Below are 16,956 nucleotides of genomic sequence, written 5' to 3'. Positions count from 1 at the left end.
CATTTTGTTGTTTTCACTACAGCATTAGGATGCAAGTGGGTGTGAGGGCTGTGGAACACCCCCCCACACACACATACACACACACACACACACACACATTTTTGGTGAATAATGGCCTGGTTGCTCTGAATTTGTTTTCTGTATGATATAATAATGCAAAAGGCCTGAGAATTGAATGCAGGAAACCTCAATTCAATGGCTGGTTTGCAATTAGCTATGTGACTGTGAGCCATTAATGCCACCTCTCTGAACCACCATGCTGACATCTGTCACCTGATTCTCTGGAAAAGATGGATAAGGCAAAGGCACAGACATGAAATAAAATCTGACCTTTGTTTCAAATTTATATAGAAAAAAGAAAAATTATGACAGTGCCCACCTCTTCTAAATCCCTCATTATTCCAGGCATATGAATTTAGTGTGCACCAAATTGCTTCTTCCCCAAGGTTAATGATAGCATTAAAAATGGTCCAAGTCCACCAAACTACTATTTCACCTAGAAACACTTCCTCTGTTCCTGGAGTTTTTCGCCACCCTCTTCCCTCCTTCCATCAGAAATGGGATTGTTACTGAGCAGTAGAGATCCCCCAAGGCCATTAGAACTGAATCAACAGCTTATCCTCCATGCTCTATTTGCTCTAAGGCTCAACCAGAGTCGTGGTGTAAAACCTCAAGAAGCTTAACTGCTTAATCTTACTTCGGAAACTAGTTTAGTATGTCAAAATAGTCATGGGGGGGTAGTTGTGTTGACATACGTAAAATGATCTCCACGCTTGATATTTTGTAAACTAAAAGATTCTGCATTTTCCAACCTTAAGAAACCAGCATGAAATCAACATGGAATGGGACAGAGACCTGCTATCCGAGGGAGCCATACAATGGATTCTTAACCTGTGGCTCTGTTATGATTCATGTTGTTGAATTTATTAATTCACCGATGGTTTTGAGACCATTGTTAGGTCTCCATGTTAGGTAAGGTGTAGGTGCTACCATTACAGAGGTGGCTATGACTCTGTCTCTGCCCATGAGAATAAGTGCAGTTGTATTTATTGTCAATGCTACTGAAAAAGATGACTCCATCTAGATATTTATCTACTTGGTTCCCTAGTTGTGGGTAAATCAGTTGGTGTGATTTCTCCCTTATTCAGTGAAGAAGTTTAATTCTGCAAGTTTATTAAATTGAATTCCTTGATGCCCTAGGATTCTTCAAGGGCTGTTTTGAGATATGCAGAAGGAGCAAAGTGCACAAGGACTTAGCTCTTCTCCTCACTTCCTGCCTAAACATCCTCGCTTCTTGGGTTGCTCTTTAGGATTCTCAATAGTGTGTAGAGTCTTCCATCACTGACTTTCTAAATCTAGGGCACAGTGACAAATAAATAATGATCTTGACACAGAAACAGAATGAATAAGATGGAATATGTATATATAAACTATTGCTACAGTAACATTATTAAACATACTTATAGCATATATTAAACATACTTATAGTATATGTTAATGTATGATATATATTACGATTATCTATGATATGACATTAAAATAATATTAATTGATTAGAGAAATACTGATAAGTAATGTTATTTTAAATCCTATAATTTCCTTATATTACTATTATATATTCCATATAGTAATAACTCTTAGAAATCTAGTTCTTATAGAGGCATGTAATGTTTTGTTTAACATGCACTGGGTACAGTCAGAATTTCCTGGGGAGCAGAGCAGGCAGAAGGACCGAAGTACACTGCTGAGGGGAGCACTAGGTCTGCGCGCCATGTACCCTCTGGTCAGCGGGGGATCGCAGCTTCGCAACCCAGCGCTCAACCGCTGCGCCACCGGGGAGGCCCAATAGCTCTTATTTTTTATCTATCAATATACCTAGATGGGAATCACTCATGTGATTGTAGAGACTGAGAAGTCTCACTATCTTCCATCTACAAATTGGACACCCAAAGAAAACCAGTGGTGTAGCTCAGTGAGTCTGCATGCCTGAGAATCAGGGGAACTGATGATACAGATCCCAGCCTTATGTCAGGAGAAGGCTGATGTCTTAGCTCGATCACTCAGGAAGGCAAATTTTCTCTTCCTCCATCTTTTGTTCTCTTCAGACTCTCAACAGATTGGGTGATTCCCACACAAGTTGGAGAGGCTGGGCCTCTCCTGTTTTACTGAGCCCACTTATTCACGGGTTAATCCCATCTGGAATACTCTCACAGACATAGCCAGAAATATCTTTATGTGTCAACTTTCTGCAGTAAAGTTGGTACATAAAATTCACCATCATGCTGGTGTCCTGCCTAGAAAGTGTTTTGTGTAAATGGATTTTGTCAGGATTGAAAGGGCCCATTCATTTACAGATGGGGGAACTGAGACTTAGGAGAGAGTGTCTATGTAGGATGCTTTGATGCTATGGTCGTAGTGTCTGCCAGGGTCAGCAGGTCACAGGCCGGTCCTTACATTCATATCTAAAAAGGAGCCATTTTAAGTATGTTCCGTTCATCAGAGCCTCTTTTGTCCTCTAGCATTGCATTAAGAGAAGATGATAAACTATTATATTTTGCATCCACTCTACACTGTTGATTCAATTGAACGGCTCATCCTCAATGGCACTACTCCCAGTTATGGTGGTAGAAAGAGGTCAGTGACTCCATCTGCAAAACACAAGAGCAAAACCAGAAAAATTGTCCAAAAAATCATTTCATCTGTCTGCAAATGACCAAATGCAGATAATAGGTTGAAAAGCTTTTATCCTTGAAAATTATCAGAACTTCTTGAAAGAACATCAAGGTGGCTCCTCACACTTCTGTGTGGTCATTAAAAATGCAGTTTCACCAGCGCAAACCTGCAAAAAGCCAGGCATGTGCAGGTGAGATGCTGGAAATGAGAGAGCCTCAGCAGGGCTGGGATAGACTCTCCATATATTTCTGGATTATGAGGATAAATGTGTCTGTTCAGGAAAGACCCAAGAAGTACAGCAAAATATAAACGCAGACTTAACTTAGAAAGTGCTCCCCACCCAATCTGATCCGCCTGGAGTGAAAGGCCTGTGGACTCAGGAAGCTTGACCACAACGTTTGCCCACCACACTTGCTAACCATTAAGCTGAGCAGACATGATGTGAAATTAAAAATACAATTTAAATAAAAGTTTAAAAACTGCAGATGCATCAGTGGCATCGATTGCAAATTAAAACATAAAAGCATTAAAAAAAACATAGACTAAGAAAGTAGAATTCAGAGATTAAGAAAGTAGAATGTCTGAAAGTAGAATTCGGACAATTCAAAATATTGTCTGTGATGTCCCATTTTCAACCCCAGATTACAAAACATGGGAAGAATCGGGAATGGGTGACCCACACTTAGTGAAAACAGCACATGCTGATGTTGTTCTTCTGTACACCGGAAACTCAAAAGATGTTCTAGGTTGGTGTTCTTTCAATTAATATATGTCACCTATACATATGACAAAATATTCAGTAGCCAAAAAATCCTTTCAAAAGGTAAATGAGAACTACTTCCCAGCCTATTTTATGAAGCCCGTTTGTGTCTGAAGTGAAAGCCAGGACAGACATCACAAGGAAAGAGAGCCAGTATCTCTCAACCAACCAATCCCCCACCACCACTACCACCACCACCACCAAATCCTTGGAGACAGTAACAAATCAAACTCATCAACACAAAAAGTCATTATTCATTGTGACGGGTGGGTTTGTTTCTGAATGCAGGATTTGTTTAACATTATTGGAAGTTTTGCTTTACGTGGTTTCATGACTCATAGTAACAGCGCGCTATTGGGGAAAGTGGTGTTGGCACGAGGCGCGGCAGGACAAAGGAATGCACAGAGAAAGCAGACACGCGCCCACGTGTTTGTGCTGAATGATTTTTGACAAAAGGTGACAAGGTTAGTCAATGGGGGAAGAACCATCTCCTCAACCAACACGCTGAGCAATTGGACACCACTTGAGAAAATGGGTGTAGGCTTTGCCTCACATCATGGACAAAGTTTACCTTGAAATGACCCATTTGCCTACATGTGAGACTAAGCCACTCACTCTGTAATATTGTCTTCTTTGATTAGTCAAATCTATCATGGACTTTATCAAACTTAAAAAAGTTCTGCTCTTCAGAAGACACAGTTTAAGGGCCTCTGTGTGAAGCTGTCTGTAGCCTGAAGCACCTGTTCGATCCCGGCTGGCCAGCGAGGGTCCCACATGGCATCAGACTTCTGTCACGCCCGCTGCTCCCCTCAGCAGTGTAGTTCAGCCAGTCCGCCTGTTCTGTGGCCCCAATCTGTCTCTGGTGAATCCTCTCACCCTCCTGCCCATCTGGCCTGTACCCCGGTTCTTGTATAAATAAATAAATAAATCTTTTTAAAAAAAGTGAGAGAAGACACAGTTTAAGAAAGTAGAAGGACAAGCCACTGAATGAGAAAAAATAATTTCAAATCATGTTTCCAGAATATATGAAGTATTTTTAAGTCAAGAATAAGGAAAAACTTGATCTTTAAAAAGGGGTAAAGGTGAGATAAAACACCCCACCAAGGGCAACGTATAAATGGTTAATGTGAACAATGCCATTATTTATTAATTGCAAATAAAACCGTAATGGGATAGCTCTACATGATCACTAGAATAAAAATAAATGGAAATGTCAAGTGTCGGGGAAGGATGTTTACAACCAAGAACTTTTATTCATTACTGGTGGGCATGTAGGTTGGTTTGTGGCCACTCTGGAAAACAGGGGCAGTTTCTTCAAAGTTAAGTTCAGCTTTGAAATGAATAATTTTAACACACGAGCCAATAATTGCACTCCTGTGTATCTATGAAAAGTGAAAACCCATTTGTCCGTGAGTGTCCACAGCAGCCTTGGGCACTGTATCCCCGAAGTGGGGCCAGTTCTGTTAGTCCACCAGCCTGTGAAGGGATGAACAAAAATATTCTTACAATGGCTGCTTCGCAGTAAAAAGGAAAAAACTACTGACACATATACAACATTGATGAACTTCTAAAACATGCTACATGAATCAAGTTGGAGGCAGAGAAAAAAATTGTAGGGATTAATTTATATGAAATTCTGAAAAGAAGACAAAGACACATAGAGTCACAAAATAGATCTGAGGTTGCCTAGGGCAGGAATTTACAGGAAAGGAGCATGGAAGACGTTTTAGGGTGATGAAAGTATAATAAAACTGGCTTGAAGTGTTAGTTGCAAAGAAATGCATTTACTAAAATTAATCAAGCTACACTTACCTCAAAAGGTATGTTTTTTAAAATCAAATAGTCTTTACCTTCTATGTGCTAGGTATTTGTGTTGGAGAGAGAGGCCGATTAACAAAAACTTAAAATGTAGAATAACACGTGCAAGGACAGTGAGCTCACCCAGGAGGGAATGGTTAACTCTGCAATGTAGAGCTGGGTAGAGGATCCCACCTGACTCTAATAGCCACATATTTGAGGGGTGCTGAGCCATGTTAGGGGGCTCCATGGAGAAAAACGTGTATTGTGGGTGATTTTTAATTTAGGCTGGATTTCAGGAGCCATCTGAGGCAGTAGAATGGCATGACTTAATGGCATGATTAAAACTCGAGCCTCGGGCCTCCCTGGTGGCGCAGCAGTTGAGCGCTGGGTTGCAAAGCTGCCTGCAGCCTCTGCAGCTCCGGTTTGATCCCCGGCCGCCGGGCGAGGGTCCCACATGGCGCACAGACCTCTCCTGCCGCGCCCACTGCTCCTCTCAGCAGTGTACTTCGGTCCTTCTGCCTGCTCTGCTCCCCGCTCTGGCTCTGGTGAATCCTCTCACCCTCCCGCGCTTCTGACTGTACCCAGTGCTTGTATAAATAAATAAATAAATAAATAAATAAATCTTTAAAAAAAACAAAACAAAACAAAAAAAAACTGGAGCCTCAAAAAACTTTAATTGCCAGTGATGGATGAAAGTAAATGAGAAGTGGCTTGAAGTCAGGTCCCTGCCGGCTGCCTATACCTCTTGCTAGAGACTGTCCCGCCACTGGCACTCTCCTTCAGTTTCCAGTTTTGAGGAGCAGCAAGTAATTATGGATGCTACTCACGGTGCTAGGCACATTCTGGCTACTTTTCTAAGTGCTTTCTGAGCATTAATTCATCTCATCTGCCCAGCTACCCTCTGTTCCAGAATCGTGTTTGGTAATAGAAGTATTTGACAATTGTTTGTTGAAAGAATAGGCACTTTTAATAACATCCCATTTCACCTGTGAGAGAAGGGAGACACAGATACTATGTGTCCAAAGTCCCTTAGTTGGTGAGAGCTGGAATTGGGACCCGGTAGTTCTGCCTCAGTGTCTACACTGTTAGATTCTGACATCAGTGACCTTATAAAGCAGATACTATTTCAGAGGGTGAAAATGATGAGTTGAATGCTCTGCAGTTTAGAATTAAAGAAATGGAGAAAGCAAGAATAAGTGCGTGTTTGGAGCTTGGGGAATGGGAGTTAACTGAGTTGAAAGAGGGATCTATACATGCAAAGAGAGGCTTTGCATTTTTTAAATCTTGGAAGGTTCAGTATTAGAGCCGACTGGCTTTTCTCTTCCAAATCCGCCAACTCTGCTCTGAACAACAGTAATAATGGTGATAATAGCACCGTTTAGAGAGGTCCTGAGTGCTCCTGCCCCACTCAAGGCAAGGGCTGTGCCCACCTCCCCTTTTACGGTGGCAAAACGGGGAACTGGACAAGTTCGGTGGCTCGAAGTCACGCTGTGTGGGGGTCCAGAACTCAGGCTTTTGAGCCTGCATGCCTCTGTGCAGCCACACCCTCACCACTTGATGTCTGTGGGGCTGACCACAGGACCTTTGCATCTCCCCAGCAAGGGGCTCCTCCCTCCATCTCCATGGTGGTGGTTTACTTGTTCATTAAATGGCAGACTCCCACACATCTTACAGTGAAGTCCTCATTCTCTTCCCCTTGTGCTTCTACACAAATTGTTCTATGTCAGAGTGAGAAAAGGGGATGGGCTGCGAGCGAGGGGTCATCTAGGGCTTTGTACAGGGGTTGTACTAGCTAAGAAAACCAGCTTCACTGAAGTATGAAAGCCAGATTAAGCTTGTGCAACCTGGCAAAATATTGGTAAATTACGATTATATTCCACCACTTGAGTTGCGGTCTATATTAATAGTCTGTTTTACCTATATAAGCAGTTCCCTAAGCGTCCAGACCAGCGGATTCTATTTATCTCAGCAAATAATTTGGATGATTCTTTGGGAGCTTCAGATATAGGTTGTTCGGTGAACAAGACACAGAACATTAGAAAAGAAACAACTCAGTACATACACAATCCGTAATTGTCATTGAAGCGTGGGGTGAGAGAGCACCAGGAGAGAGGGTTGAAAATGGACAGATGAAATCAATTAAGAGACAATTAGAGAAATTAAGTGAGGACATCGTTAGCATTTCATTTCCCTTGTGCAAATGATGCTGTAGGTCTGGAAGCTATGTCGGAACTTAGAGATCATGGAAAGTTATATTAATAAGTATGTTAATATACGCTCATATGTAATTTATATAATTGATAATTATATTCATCCTGCCATTAATATAATTAACAGGTATATTAAACACGGGAACAGTAAGAAGCAGAGATATTAAGAGATTTGCTCAATATCCTAGAAATGAACAAAACAGAAATCTTTAAAAATAATTTATTGATTTGTATGCCATCAACTTGTTCTAGTTCTCTACTGTAGGGTAAAGAAAATATCAGGCTTTTCTGCCCTTCCGCCATCAGGGTAGATGATGGATCCTTGTCCTGAATGCATGCCTGATGGCGGGCACCTGGAGTAGGGTGTGGGCATAGGTAGATGGGATTCACCTGCGCTAAGACTGTGCTTTTAAGGGCGGCGTCACGGGGACGCCAGGAGCAGCAGTAGAAGCCGAAGCAGAAGCCGAGAAGCAGCAGAACGAACGCCAGAGAGTCCAGATAGAGTGAAGACTTGCTGGGGGCTGGGAGGCCTGCCAGCTCCCCAGCCAGCACCCCTGCCTGCCATATGCCTGGTGAACCCCAATAAAAGACCTGCAAAAAAGCCACTGAGGACTCTGACTCCTCCTTTACCCGGTCTGCATGGGATCAGAAAACCTGCACTGTGTCCTGTCCTGCCTTTACATCTACCTTCTCTGCACAATATGTCCAAAAATCTGCAGTTTCACCACTCGCGATCCAGTGTACCTAATTTTACAGTATGTGCTTGTTGGTGGATAGTCTGGGAGCGAAGTCTTCTTGTTAATATCATGGACTTTCTAAGCGCCGCGTTTCTGCTGACCCCGGGACCCGTGTTCTGTGCTCTGAGCTTCAGGGTCGGAGAGGTCTGCCTGGACACCCCCTCTCTGCCAATCAGGGGCCTCTAAGTGGAGACTTAACTGTTCTCACACAAAGCTTTTGCCTCCTAGGGGAAGGTGGGATACGTGAACCCGGAGTGGATGAATTTGTAGTTTTGCAAATATTCCAGCCCCAGATTCATGGACTGATCAAGCCCACCTTGGCGCTTGCACTCTCTTAGGAGACGAGCGAACTTTCTATGCGCTCCGAGCAAGAGTCAGCCGTGGGCCCTGGGTGCGATGTGAGCAGTCCTTAGCTTGACCCATAAAGCCTGGACACAGCGCGGCTTCGTAGTTACTCTGGAAGCTTCAGGCCTCTGGGAAATCCGTGACTTTCCATGGGGCTCAGCTCGACACGGTGAGATTGGACGCCTGCATGCAACGAGCGTCCGTGCAGCGAGAGGTGATGCGGGAGGACCGTGTGTGGTCTCTGGACTCTGCGGGGGTGGCTTTTGGACCTGGCCAGGTGTAGCGGCAGGAAGGGCCAGAGCAGGATCTCTAGGATCCAGGAGACAGGGTAAAGTGAGAATCCTGGACCCCTCGGTGGCTTTTGCAGGCTTTTATTGGGATTTAGCAGGTACACCGGCAGGCAGGGGCTGGCAGGCCTCCCAGCTTCCAGCGCGTCTTCACCCTCTCTGGGCTCTCTCTCTCCTGGTGTTCCACTCTTGTTGGTTCTGTTCTCTTTTGCTCCGCTTTTCCGATCTGCTCTTCTGCTGGCATCCCCATGACACTGCCCTAGAAGCCCAGTCTCAGCCCAGGTGAATCCCATCTACAGGTGCCCACACCCCACTCCAGGTGCCCACCATCGGGCATGCACTCAGGACCACAGATGCGTCATCCATCCTAATGGTGGGAGGGCAGAAAAGCCTGATACATTTTTACCTTACCCTACACCAGGGTGGCCTTTGATCCTCGTCCAGCCAGCCTGTAGGTGAACTCAAGTTCTTTCTTTCTGACTTCGCTTTCCTTAACCTGTTTTCCATTTCTTAGAGTTGATAAAAAAAAAAAAATTGGGGGCCTCCCCGGTGGTGCAGCAGGTGGAACGCAATGCTGTGAAGCTGTCTGCAGCCTCCACGGTGCCGGTTTGATTCCCAGCCGCCAGGGAGATACCCACACGGCACAGCAGCAGACCTCTCCTGTCTTGCCCGCTGCTCCCCTCAGCAGTGGATTTTGGTCCTTCTGCCTGTTCTGCTCCCTGCTCTGTCTCTGGTGGATTCTCTCACCCTCCCGTGCCTCTGGCCTGTACCCCAGTGCTTGTATCAATAAATAAAAAAGATCTTAAAAAAAAGGCAGTAGAGTATGTTTAATGTGTGAAATATGGGGATACTTAATAAATGTTGAGAAGATGTTTTTATGATGCATATCCCCAGTCGCCCACCACTCATCATAATGATTTTTTTTTTTTTTTTTTTTTTACTGCAGGCTCTTCCCAAAATCCTTGATAAGCTAGCACCAGCATTTACGATGAGCAGCTGCAGCTTCCTCGTGGAGAAATCCCGAGCCTCCACCGCCCGGGTCGTGGTGTGGAGGGAGATGGGGGTGTCCAGAAGCTACACCATGGAAAGCAGCTACTGTGGTTGCAACCAGGGACCCTACCAGGTACGTGAGGCCACGGGGCACCTGTGTTTTCACTCAGCAGGAGTACTGTGGGGCGGGGGGGGGGGGTGGGGGGTGAGAAGGAGGGAGGCAGCTCTCCCTGGCCCCTCGCTTTTGTTTTCTCACCTGAAAGAGGAAGAAGTCTCTAGGTGGGGTCTGGCTCAGCTCCCTGCTCCTGCAGAACTAGTTCAGTGATTGCTTTTACTGGCAGCACAATCTGTGTTGATCCTGGAAGCAATTTGTGCATGCCTGCCGAGTTGGTTTCTCAATCATCTGCCCTCTCCAGCGAGCGGCAGGGAGCCTCCTCCTGACACGCACCCCCAGCCTTTATGGAACCTCTGTCTGGCCCTGTTTTATGTGGAGGAGCATGCTGTTGCCTTTTGCAACAAGTGGACTGGAACCCCCGCATCACGAAGGGCATCGGGTGGTGTGTAGATGTTGTCAGTATTTCTGTGGCTTGTGTTTCTCTGTTTTCCGTGCTGATCTCAGTCAGCAGCTCTGCCCTCAGCTGTCACCAGGGCAAACAGGAGTGTGCGTGTATGTGAGAGAGAGAAAGAGAGAGAGATGTGGGTCTTCCCAAGATGAGTGGTCTGGGTTGCACACTTTCGTGTCGAGGGAAAGGGTGCGTATAAATCACCTTCTTTCTACAGCTATATTAGCTGCAGGAGCAGCCGGAGAGCTGCTGCACAGGCTGTTCTAGCTCCCCTTCCACTCCCTCACCAGAGGAGCATAAATAAGGGACATTGTGACAGTGCCAAGGTAATAGACTCTTTTCAATTTGTTAGGCAAGCTGACAGACTACTCCTTGGTGACTTCCATTCAACCCCAAGAATACCTGGACCTCACCAGTGTTAAGCTCTTTGTGTTGGCATTGATCCTCGCTGGAATGGCCAGGAAGCTCTTGGCCTCTGCACAATCCCGTGCTTTTAGAAATCTGTTAGCTATCAAGGGGGCCAGGGAGTGAGAGGTGATGAACATTACCTGTCTCCCCACCTGGCCAGGGTCCTCTCAACACAGGGCGACTGAACCACCCGATTCTACCCAGTAATTCCGTTCAATAGCCAGTTCGTCTAAATAGTTGCTTGAAAGGATTATTTTAATAGTGAAAGAAGAAGCTGTTTGGCTGAACAAATCCTTACTTACCCCCATTAATGTCGAGGCAGCAGCAGAAGGTGAGACCATTGGCAGGGCGCGGGATGGGGCTTCCAAAGGCCTCCCTCTTCCACTTAGCAGCAGTGCTGTGAGGGTCTTACCTCTATGAACCTGGACTTCATAGATCAGAAACCCTTCTCCCTACACCAAAGATTTCCATAAAGGCCAAAAGAGAATCCCATGTGAATGCACTGGGAAGTTAGAGCATCAGGAATCTGTTCAAAACCTACTGAGCCATGGAAATAGAAAGCCGGGAACATTCTGGCTCCATGGCCTTATGGACACAGGCATGTGCGTCCCCAGCTGTGTGCCTCTTGATGGAAAGGGCCCAGCCACTTGTTTAAAAGACAACGGCATTCGATCCTTGGCAGGTTTATTGGGTTGGTGACTTTCATTGACTTTGTTTCTCCAAGCACCCATTCAGGCTAACAGCTCCCAGGCACATAAGTATCAATGCCATTCACAATAAATCAGCTGGAGGCTCCAAGTCCTTTGGAGCTGTTGTCTGAAACTAAATGACTCAGAGGCCAGGGCCCCTCCAGCTCTCCTGCTCCCCTGCAGCGCAGCCTGCAGTAGTGGCTGCTGGGAATAACAAAGAAGGAAAGGGACCACCCCCCACCACCCCGGGGTCGCTTTCAGATATGGCCTCAGCATTTGCCCTGTGAAATTTTCCACATGGCCTTTGCGTGGGGTCTCCACAAGAAGGACCGGAGCAGGAACTGGCTGGAGAAAGCCCTTGCGGTGCCAGACCCGGTTTTGCTGTAACGATCCCGGGCTCAATATGAAACACCTCTCTGTACGGATTGGTTTTCTCCTTCGCCTCGGCTCCCCATTTTGCCAAACACTGTTGAGCAACTGAGCAGAAATGCAGACAGTGAGCAAGAGGATGGTGAATCATTTTGCATATGGGGCTCCCCCAGGGGAAGGAAGCTAGTCCAGAGTTGGGTGTTGCGTGATTTTTGTTGGAGGTATATAATGAATCCTGTGAGTTATAAAGCAGTAGAGAAATTTCCATCCTGACCGTATTGCAAATGATTTTTGTATGTTGAGAAGCTGAGTCCCAGTCGGGCCCTGAGGTTCTTATTCTAAGGTCATCTTCCCATTTTTTGTGTAGCATTACCATTTATCCAAAAGATGGAGGAGCCTTAAATGTACCCACGAGGGGCATTCTACTCTTCCTTCATAAGAATATAAATATTTTTGCAGTTTCTCTGGTTAACGTGGCTTTAAAGTAGTTCCAATCATTTCTCCCCCAGCACACTAAATACCTGATTTGTTAGTATTGAAATGAAATATCATTTCTTACAGTGACATTTATGTTGGAACTACATTAAAGAACATAAGCTATTACCTTCACATAATTATTATTAATACGGTGTTTTCTATTTTTGGTCTAGAGTTGGCTAATTTAAAAAAAAAAATATTCTCCTGCTTTTTTGCTTCTTTGGGGTATGATCTCCCCAGTTAGGTTTATACCTTTAGACCCATAATTTGTATTTCATGTGGGAGCCCCGCCCACTGAGAGATGCTTTGCCTGTGAGAGACCGGCCCGCTGTTATTGAGGCTGTTGAGGAGAACAGCCGATACGGAATGATGCATCCTTGGGGGCTCATGTTTTAGAGGCGTCCGGTCTGCGTGAACAGCCGTGAGCTCCATCCCCAGGGCTTGTGACCTGGGGTCACTGGCATGGGGTGTTTGCACAGGGAAGGCGTGTGACTGCGCCGCCCATGGCCTCAGAGGATGACAGGCCCTTCCCACCACGAAGGCAGTGGACATGCTCCTTGGCACCCCTGCTGATGTGTGGGATGGCAAAGTGGGCCTCACAGGAAGGCCAGGAGAGGGGTGAACTTTCAAGAGTGACTCCCTCCCTCGCTGTGTGTTCTGAGCCCTGCAGAATCCATCCTGTGCAGGACCCTGTGAGGGCTCTAGGGGTTGTTCACTCACAAGTCGCCCTGCTGCCCTCCATCCCTCCTCTGTCAGAGCACAGTCCTTCCTCGCCGGCCCACTCAGCAGCCTGCAAACCCTCGTTCATTCCCCTCCCGGTCAGCACCGAGGTCAGCGCAGGGCGGGTGCTAACGTGGACTGATGACAAGGAATAAAGAAGGGACTCGGGCTGAGTGGAGATTTCCAGACAGAGTCCAGTGATCACCCGCTCTGTTCCTGGGGGACGAGAAAGAGAAGACATCGCCGTGGCTCAGCCATGAGTGGAGGCCATTCCAGAACAGGGAGCAGAGGAGCTGCTGTGAGGGTGGGTGGAGAACGTGTGCAGGAGGGGGCCGTGGATGGACGCTGTCACTGCCCGTGTGTGGCTCTGGACCTGACTTCAGGGCTCCAGTGCTTTCTCTCCACAGCGGGCAATGCTCCTCCAAGTTGGAACTTACAAGGCCACATCCTCACACCATGGTGATTAGGCAGGAAGTTTCCACCCATCCACAGGGGGTGCCTTCGGGCATCTTCTAGATGCCTCTGTAGGACCCCGGCACCAGCAGTCCTGACTGCTCAGTGTCCCTCACCTGAAAAGGCAGCTGACGGCAGCTGCCTTGACCCAAGCCCCAGCTGCCCTGTGTGAGCAGCCTGCACCCAGAGTCGTTGATGTGGGGGGCAGAGGCCTGGCCTCCTGACCTCAGCTGGGGGGACTCCAAAATTCCCCTTCAGATCTCTCTGGAGGCTCATTGAGCACCCGAGTGAGGTTCTGCTTCCTCTTCGTCTCAGCTCTGCTTCCTCACCACTCACCTCCTGTGCCAGCAGCTCTCTTCAGACGTCCTTGTGCAAAGCGACTTATAACAGTAGTTCAAAAAGGCCTCGATTAGAAAACATAAATGTTGAAACTAAGCACGTGGGCTAGTGAAGATGGCGCGATAGGGATGAATTTCATGGAAGAAATGAGATCATCTTAACTCAGCTTTCGAGTGTCCGATCCCTCACACCCTTTGCCTTAGCTGTTCAGGGAACACAGACTCTCCCTCCGCACAGTTAGAGACCAGCTCAGCACGGGGCCTTGCACTGTGCACATGGCTTTACCCTGCAGCAGGCGATGGGCGATTCCAGTCCTGTGGCTGCTGCAGCAAAGCTCAATGGCTTCCATCAACAGAAATGGATTCTCTCACCATTTTGGAGGCCAGAATTCTAAAATCAAAGTATCGACAGGTCTGCCTTCTCTCTAAAGACTACAGTGGTGAATCTGATCCAGGTCATTCTCTTAGAGTCTGCTGTTACCAGCACTCCTTGGCTTGTGAACACCACTCCAGGCTCCTCCTGTGTTGTCAACAGCCCCCCTTGTGGGCGCCTCTGTCTAGGTATCCCCACTTCTTATCAGGATACTGGTGGTGTTGAGTCACAGACCCGCCGCACTCCAGTGCAGCCTTGCCTTATCTAATTGCATGGTAAGCTCACCTCTCAGGTTCTGGGAAGCACCTGCATCTTGGAGAGACAACACTCAGCTTAGACTGGGTCAGGTAAGGAGGAACTGAATATATAGAGCCAAGACCAACTAGACGTTTCTACTCCTATTGCCACACTGAAACTCAGGACAAATGATGACGGGTCTTGTTTCCTTCCTTTTTTGCCTCATGCGTAAGAACATGAGAAGTTTTCGATTGTCTTGAAACACCTGGGAAGAGAAGTTGGAGACTCCTGAGTGATGGAAACTGGTTTCTTCTGATGGAGTATTGAAATATGCAGTGTTCTTAAAGTAGCATCATTTTAAGTCTGTGTCAGGTAAGGTGGTTAAGCCTGTGGCCCATGCAGCGCTGCCTCTAGCATCCTCACACTTTACATATGGGGTCACTGCCAGGCAGGAAGGTTAGGTAACTCGCTCGAGAGCACACAGCTTGTATGTTGTAGAATCAGAATTTGAATCTAGGCAGGCAGGTCTGGCATTGGTGTCTTTACATTCACCCCTGTGTTTCTGACCTTGTAAAATGTCTTTGGTGCCAAGAGTCCTGGGCTTTAGGGACAGGAGCTGCTCCTCTCCATGGCCACTGAGCTTCTTGTTCAGCATGGGCTCCTGAATTCCCTCCAGAGAGCTCTGCGTTCAGCAGCACGACCTGGAGACGGTGACCTGCCCTCTATGGAGGTTAGTGGGAAAAATGATGCTCTGCACAGTTCTCCCTTCTTGGAGATGCTGTAAAGACTGAATGAGCTGCTGCCTAGAAACCCAACACTATTTTCAGAGCAGACAGTGCATGCTGTGTTATTATTGATAGCATGTAAAATCTAACAGTGGTTTTCTTTTCTACCAATATTTTAAACAAAGACACTGAGACTCCAGCTCTTAGCCATGACATGACGACCTGCCTAATTTTGACCTTCTTGATCAGGACCTTTGGAGTTGGAAGCTATGTCTCTGTGACTTTACTCACTTTTATATGAAGGCTGGGTTGAGGTTTTGGCTTTTATGGACAGTGATATCTGTGTACCTGTATTTACAGATATAGCTGTATCAGAGCACCTGCCCTCTGTATTTTCTAAGCATTTCCTCCACTCTCAGCCCTCTGTTCTATCAAGCTTCCTGCGCAGGCTAATTGATATTGTAGAAAATTCACATGTGTGGTTCTAGAAAAGGTAAGGGGAGTGTGGGAGTCTATTTCTATGGGACGGATAAAGATGGGATGAAGAGGGGAGGGCAGAACAAGAAGCAGATTTAAATTCCTCCAAAGACTGTTGAGTGTAAAAGCCTATTCTAAACATGAACACAACTTATGGACTTATTTTGAATCGTGGTGCTCCTGGAAGTCATTTCCTTGTACTATATGTGGTCTCATTGGAGTAGAATTCTTTCTGAGCTTTGAGTTAGAGTGGAAAAACATCTTAGTTCCATGAATACAATCCAAGGACTAGTATGTTCCAAACTTTAGTGTGAACAAGAATTACTTGGGGGTGTTTGGATACAGATCTCTGAACCTGGGCTCCACTGATTCTGGGTGATGCAGAAATCTGCATTTTCCCAAGTGTCCCATGGAGATTCAGATTCTAGCAGCCCAGGGGCCAGTTACCAAGTAGCCAGATGCAAAAGGCAAGATAGTTTTGAAACAAGTTTCCTAGTTTGTGTTTATTCTTTAGTGGCTGTTCTGCTTTGGACTACAGAGAATTTTCCATGACTTTTGTCCTAAAGTGTCAAGTTTTCTACTTCCCCCACTGTGTGAGAGTGTGTGTGTGTGTGTGTGTGTGTGTGTGTACTTCATCTGTACCTTTGTGTCATCGACTTAGTTCTCCCACCAGCATTATACTCTAAACTACAGTATGTAATACCCCAGTGAGAGTTTAAACGTGTTTGTTTGGTTGCCCTCGCTCCCTGGGACAACCCAGATCGAGATTTCTTCAATTGCCTATAGAGCCAAAAAGTCTAGGAACAGATACAATAACATACAAAATTGTTTGTTTGCCTCTGTGTACATATTTTAGGGGAGACTCCCTATATTTATTAAGATGGTCTCCAAAGACTGGGTGACCCAAGTGAAGATGAAGTGATTACTCCTTAGTTATGGAATTTAGGATCTTACAGAGTCTTCACTTAAATCAGCTCTTAAATCATCTCTAGAAGTGCCTTTCATGACTTGGTGAAAATCAGATGGCGTCTGTAAACTGCTGACTGTTTCTGCCTAGTTATCAATTAGCTGCAGAACAACGATGCATTTCACAAGCGTGTTTTGGATTAACTCTGTCTAAATCCTCTGTGGACCACACTGATCTTTCCAGGATGCGTCTCTTAAGTGGTTGTTTAGAGGAAGGACCAAACTGCTTCTGCTGAGATTGGGTGGAAATTCAGACTCCAAGCCCCCTACTGGGTCAGGGTCTGCTTGCTAATGAGACCCGGGGGCTCCTGTTGTCAGGAAAGTGTGGACAGCACTGAGATAGAGCACCCTAGGTCAGC

General features: G+C 46.2%; 1 protein-coding gene across 1 annotated transcript in view; it reads left to right on the top strand.

The window, feature by feature from the left end:
- AGBL1 (AGBL carboxypeptidase 1) overlaps positions 1-16,956 on the top strand; it is a 602,442-nt gene that overhangs the window by 273,418 nt on the left and 312,068 nt on the right. Inside the window, exon 21 of the mRNA XM_054695456.1 lies at positions 9,759-9,935. Within this exon, the coding sequence (XP_054551431.1) occupies positions 9,759-9,935 (177 nt within the window). The remainder of the gene's footprint in view (positions 1-9,758; positions 9,936-16,956) is intronic.

Source organism: Talpa occidentalis, unplaced genomic scaffold (assembly GCF_014898055.3).
Source record: "Talpa occidentalis isolate TD23 unplaced genomic scaffold, MPIMG_talOcc4v2.1 talOcc4.14, whole genome shotgun sequence".
NCBI lineage: Eukaryota > Metazoa > Chordata > Mammalia > Eulipotyphla > Talpidae > Talpa > Talpa occidentalis.
The sequence above is the reverse complement of the archived record's forward strand: the minus strand, read 5'-3'. Positions and strand labels throughout refer to the sequence as shown.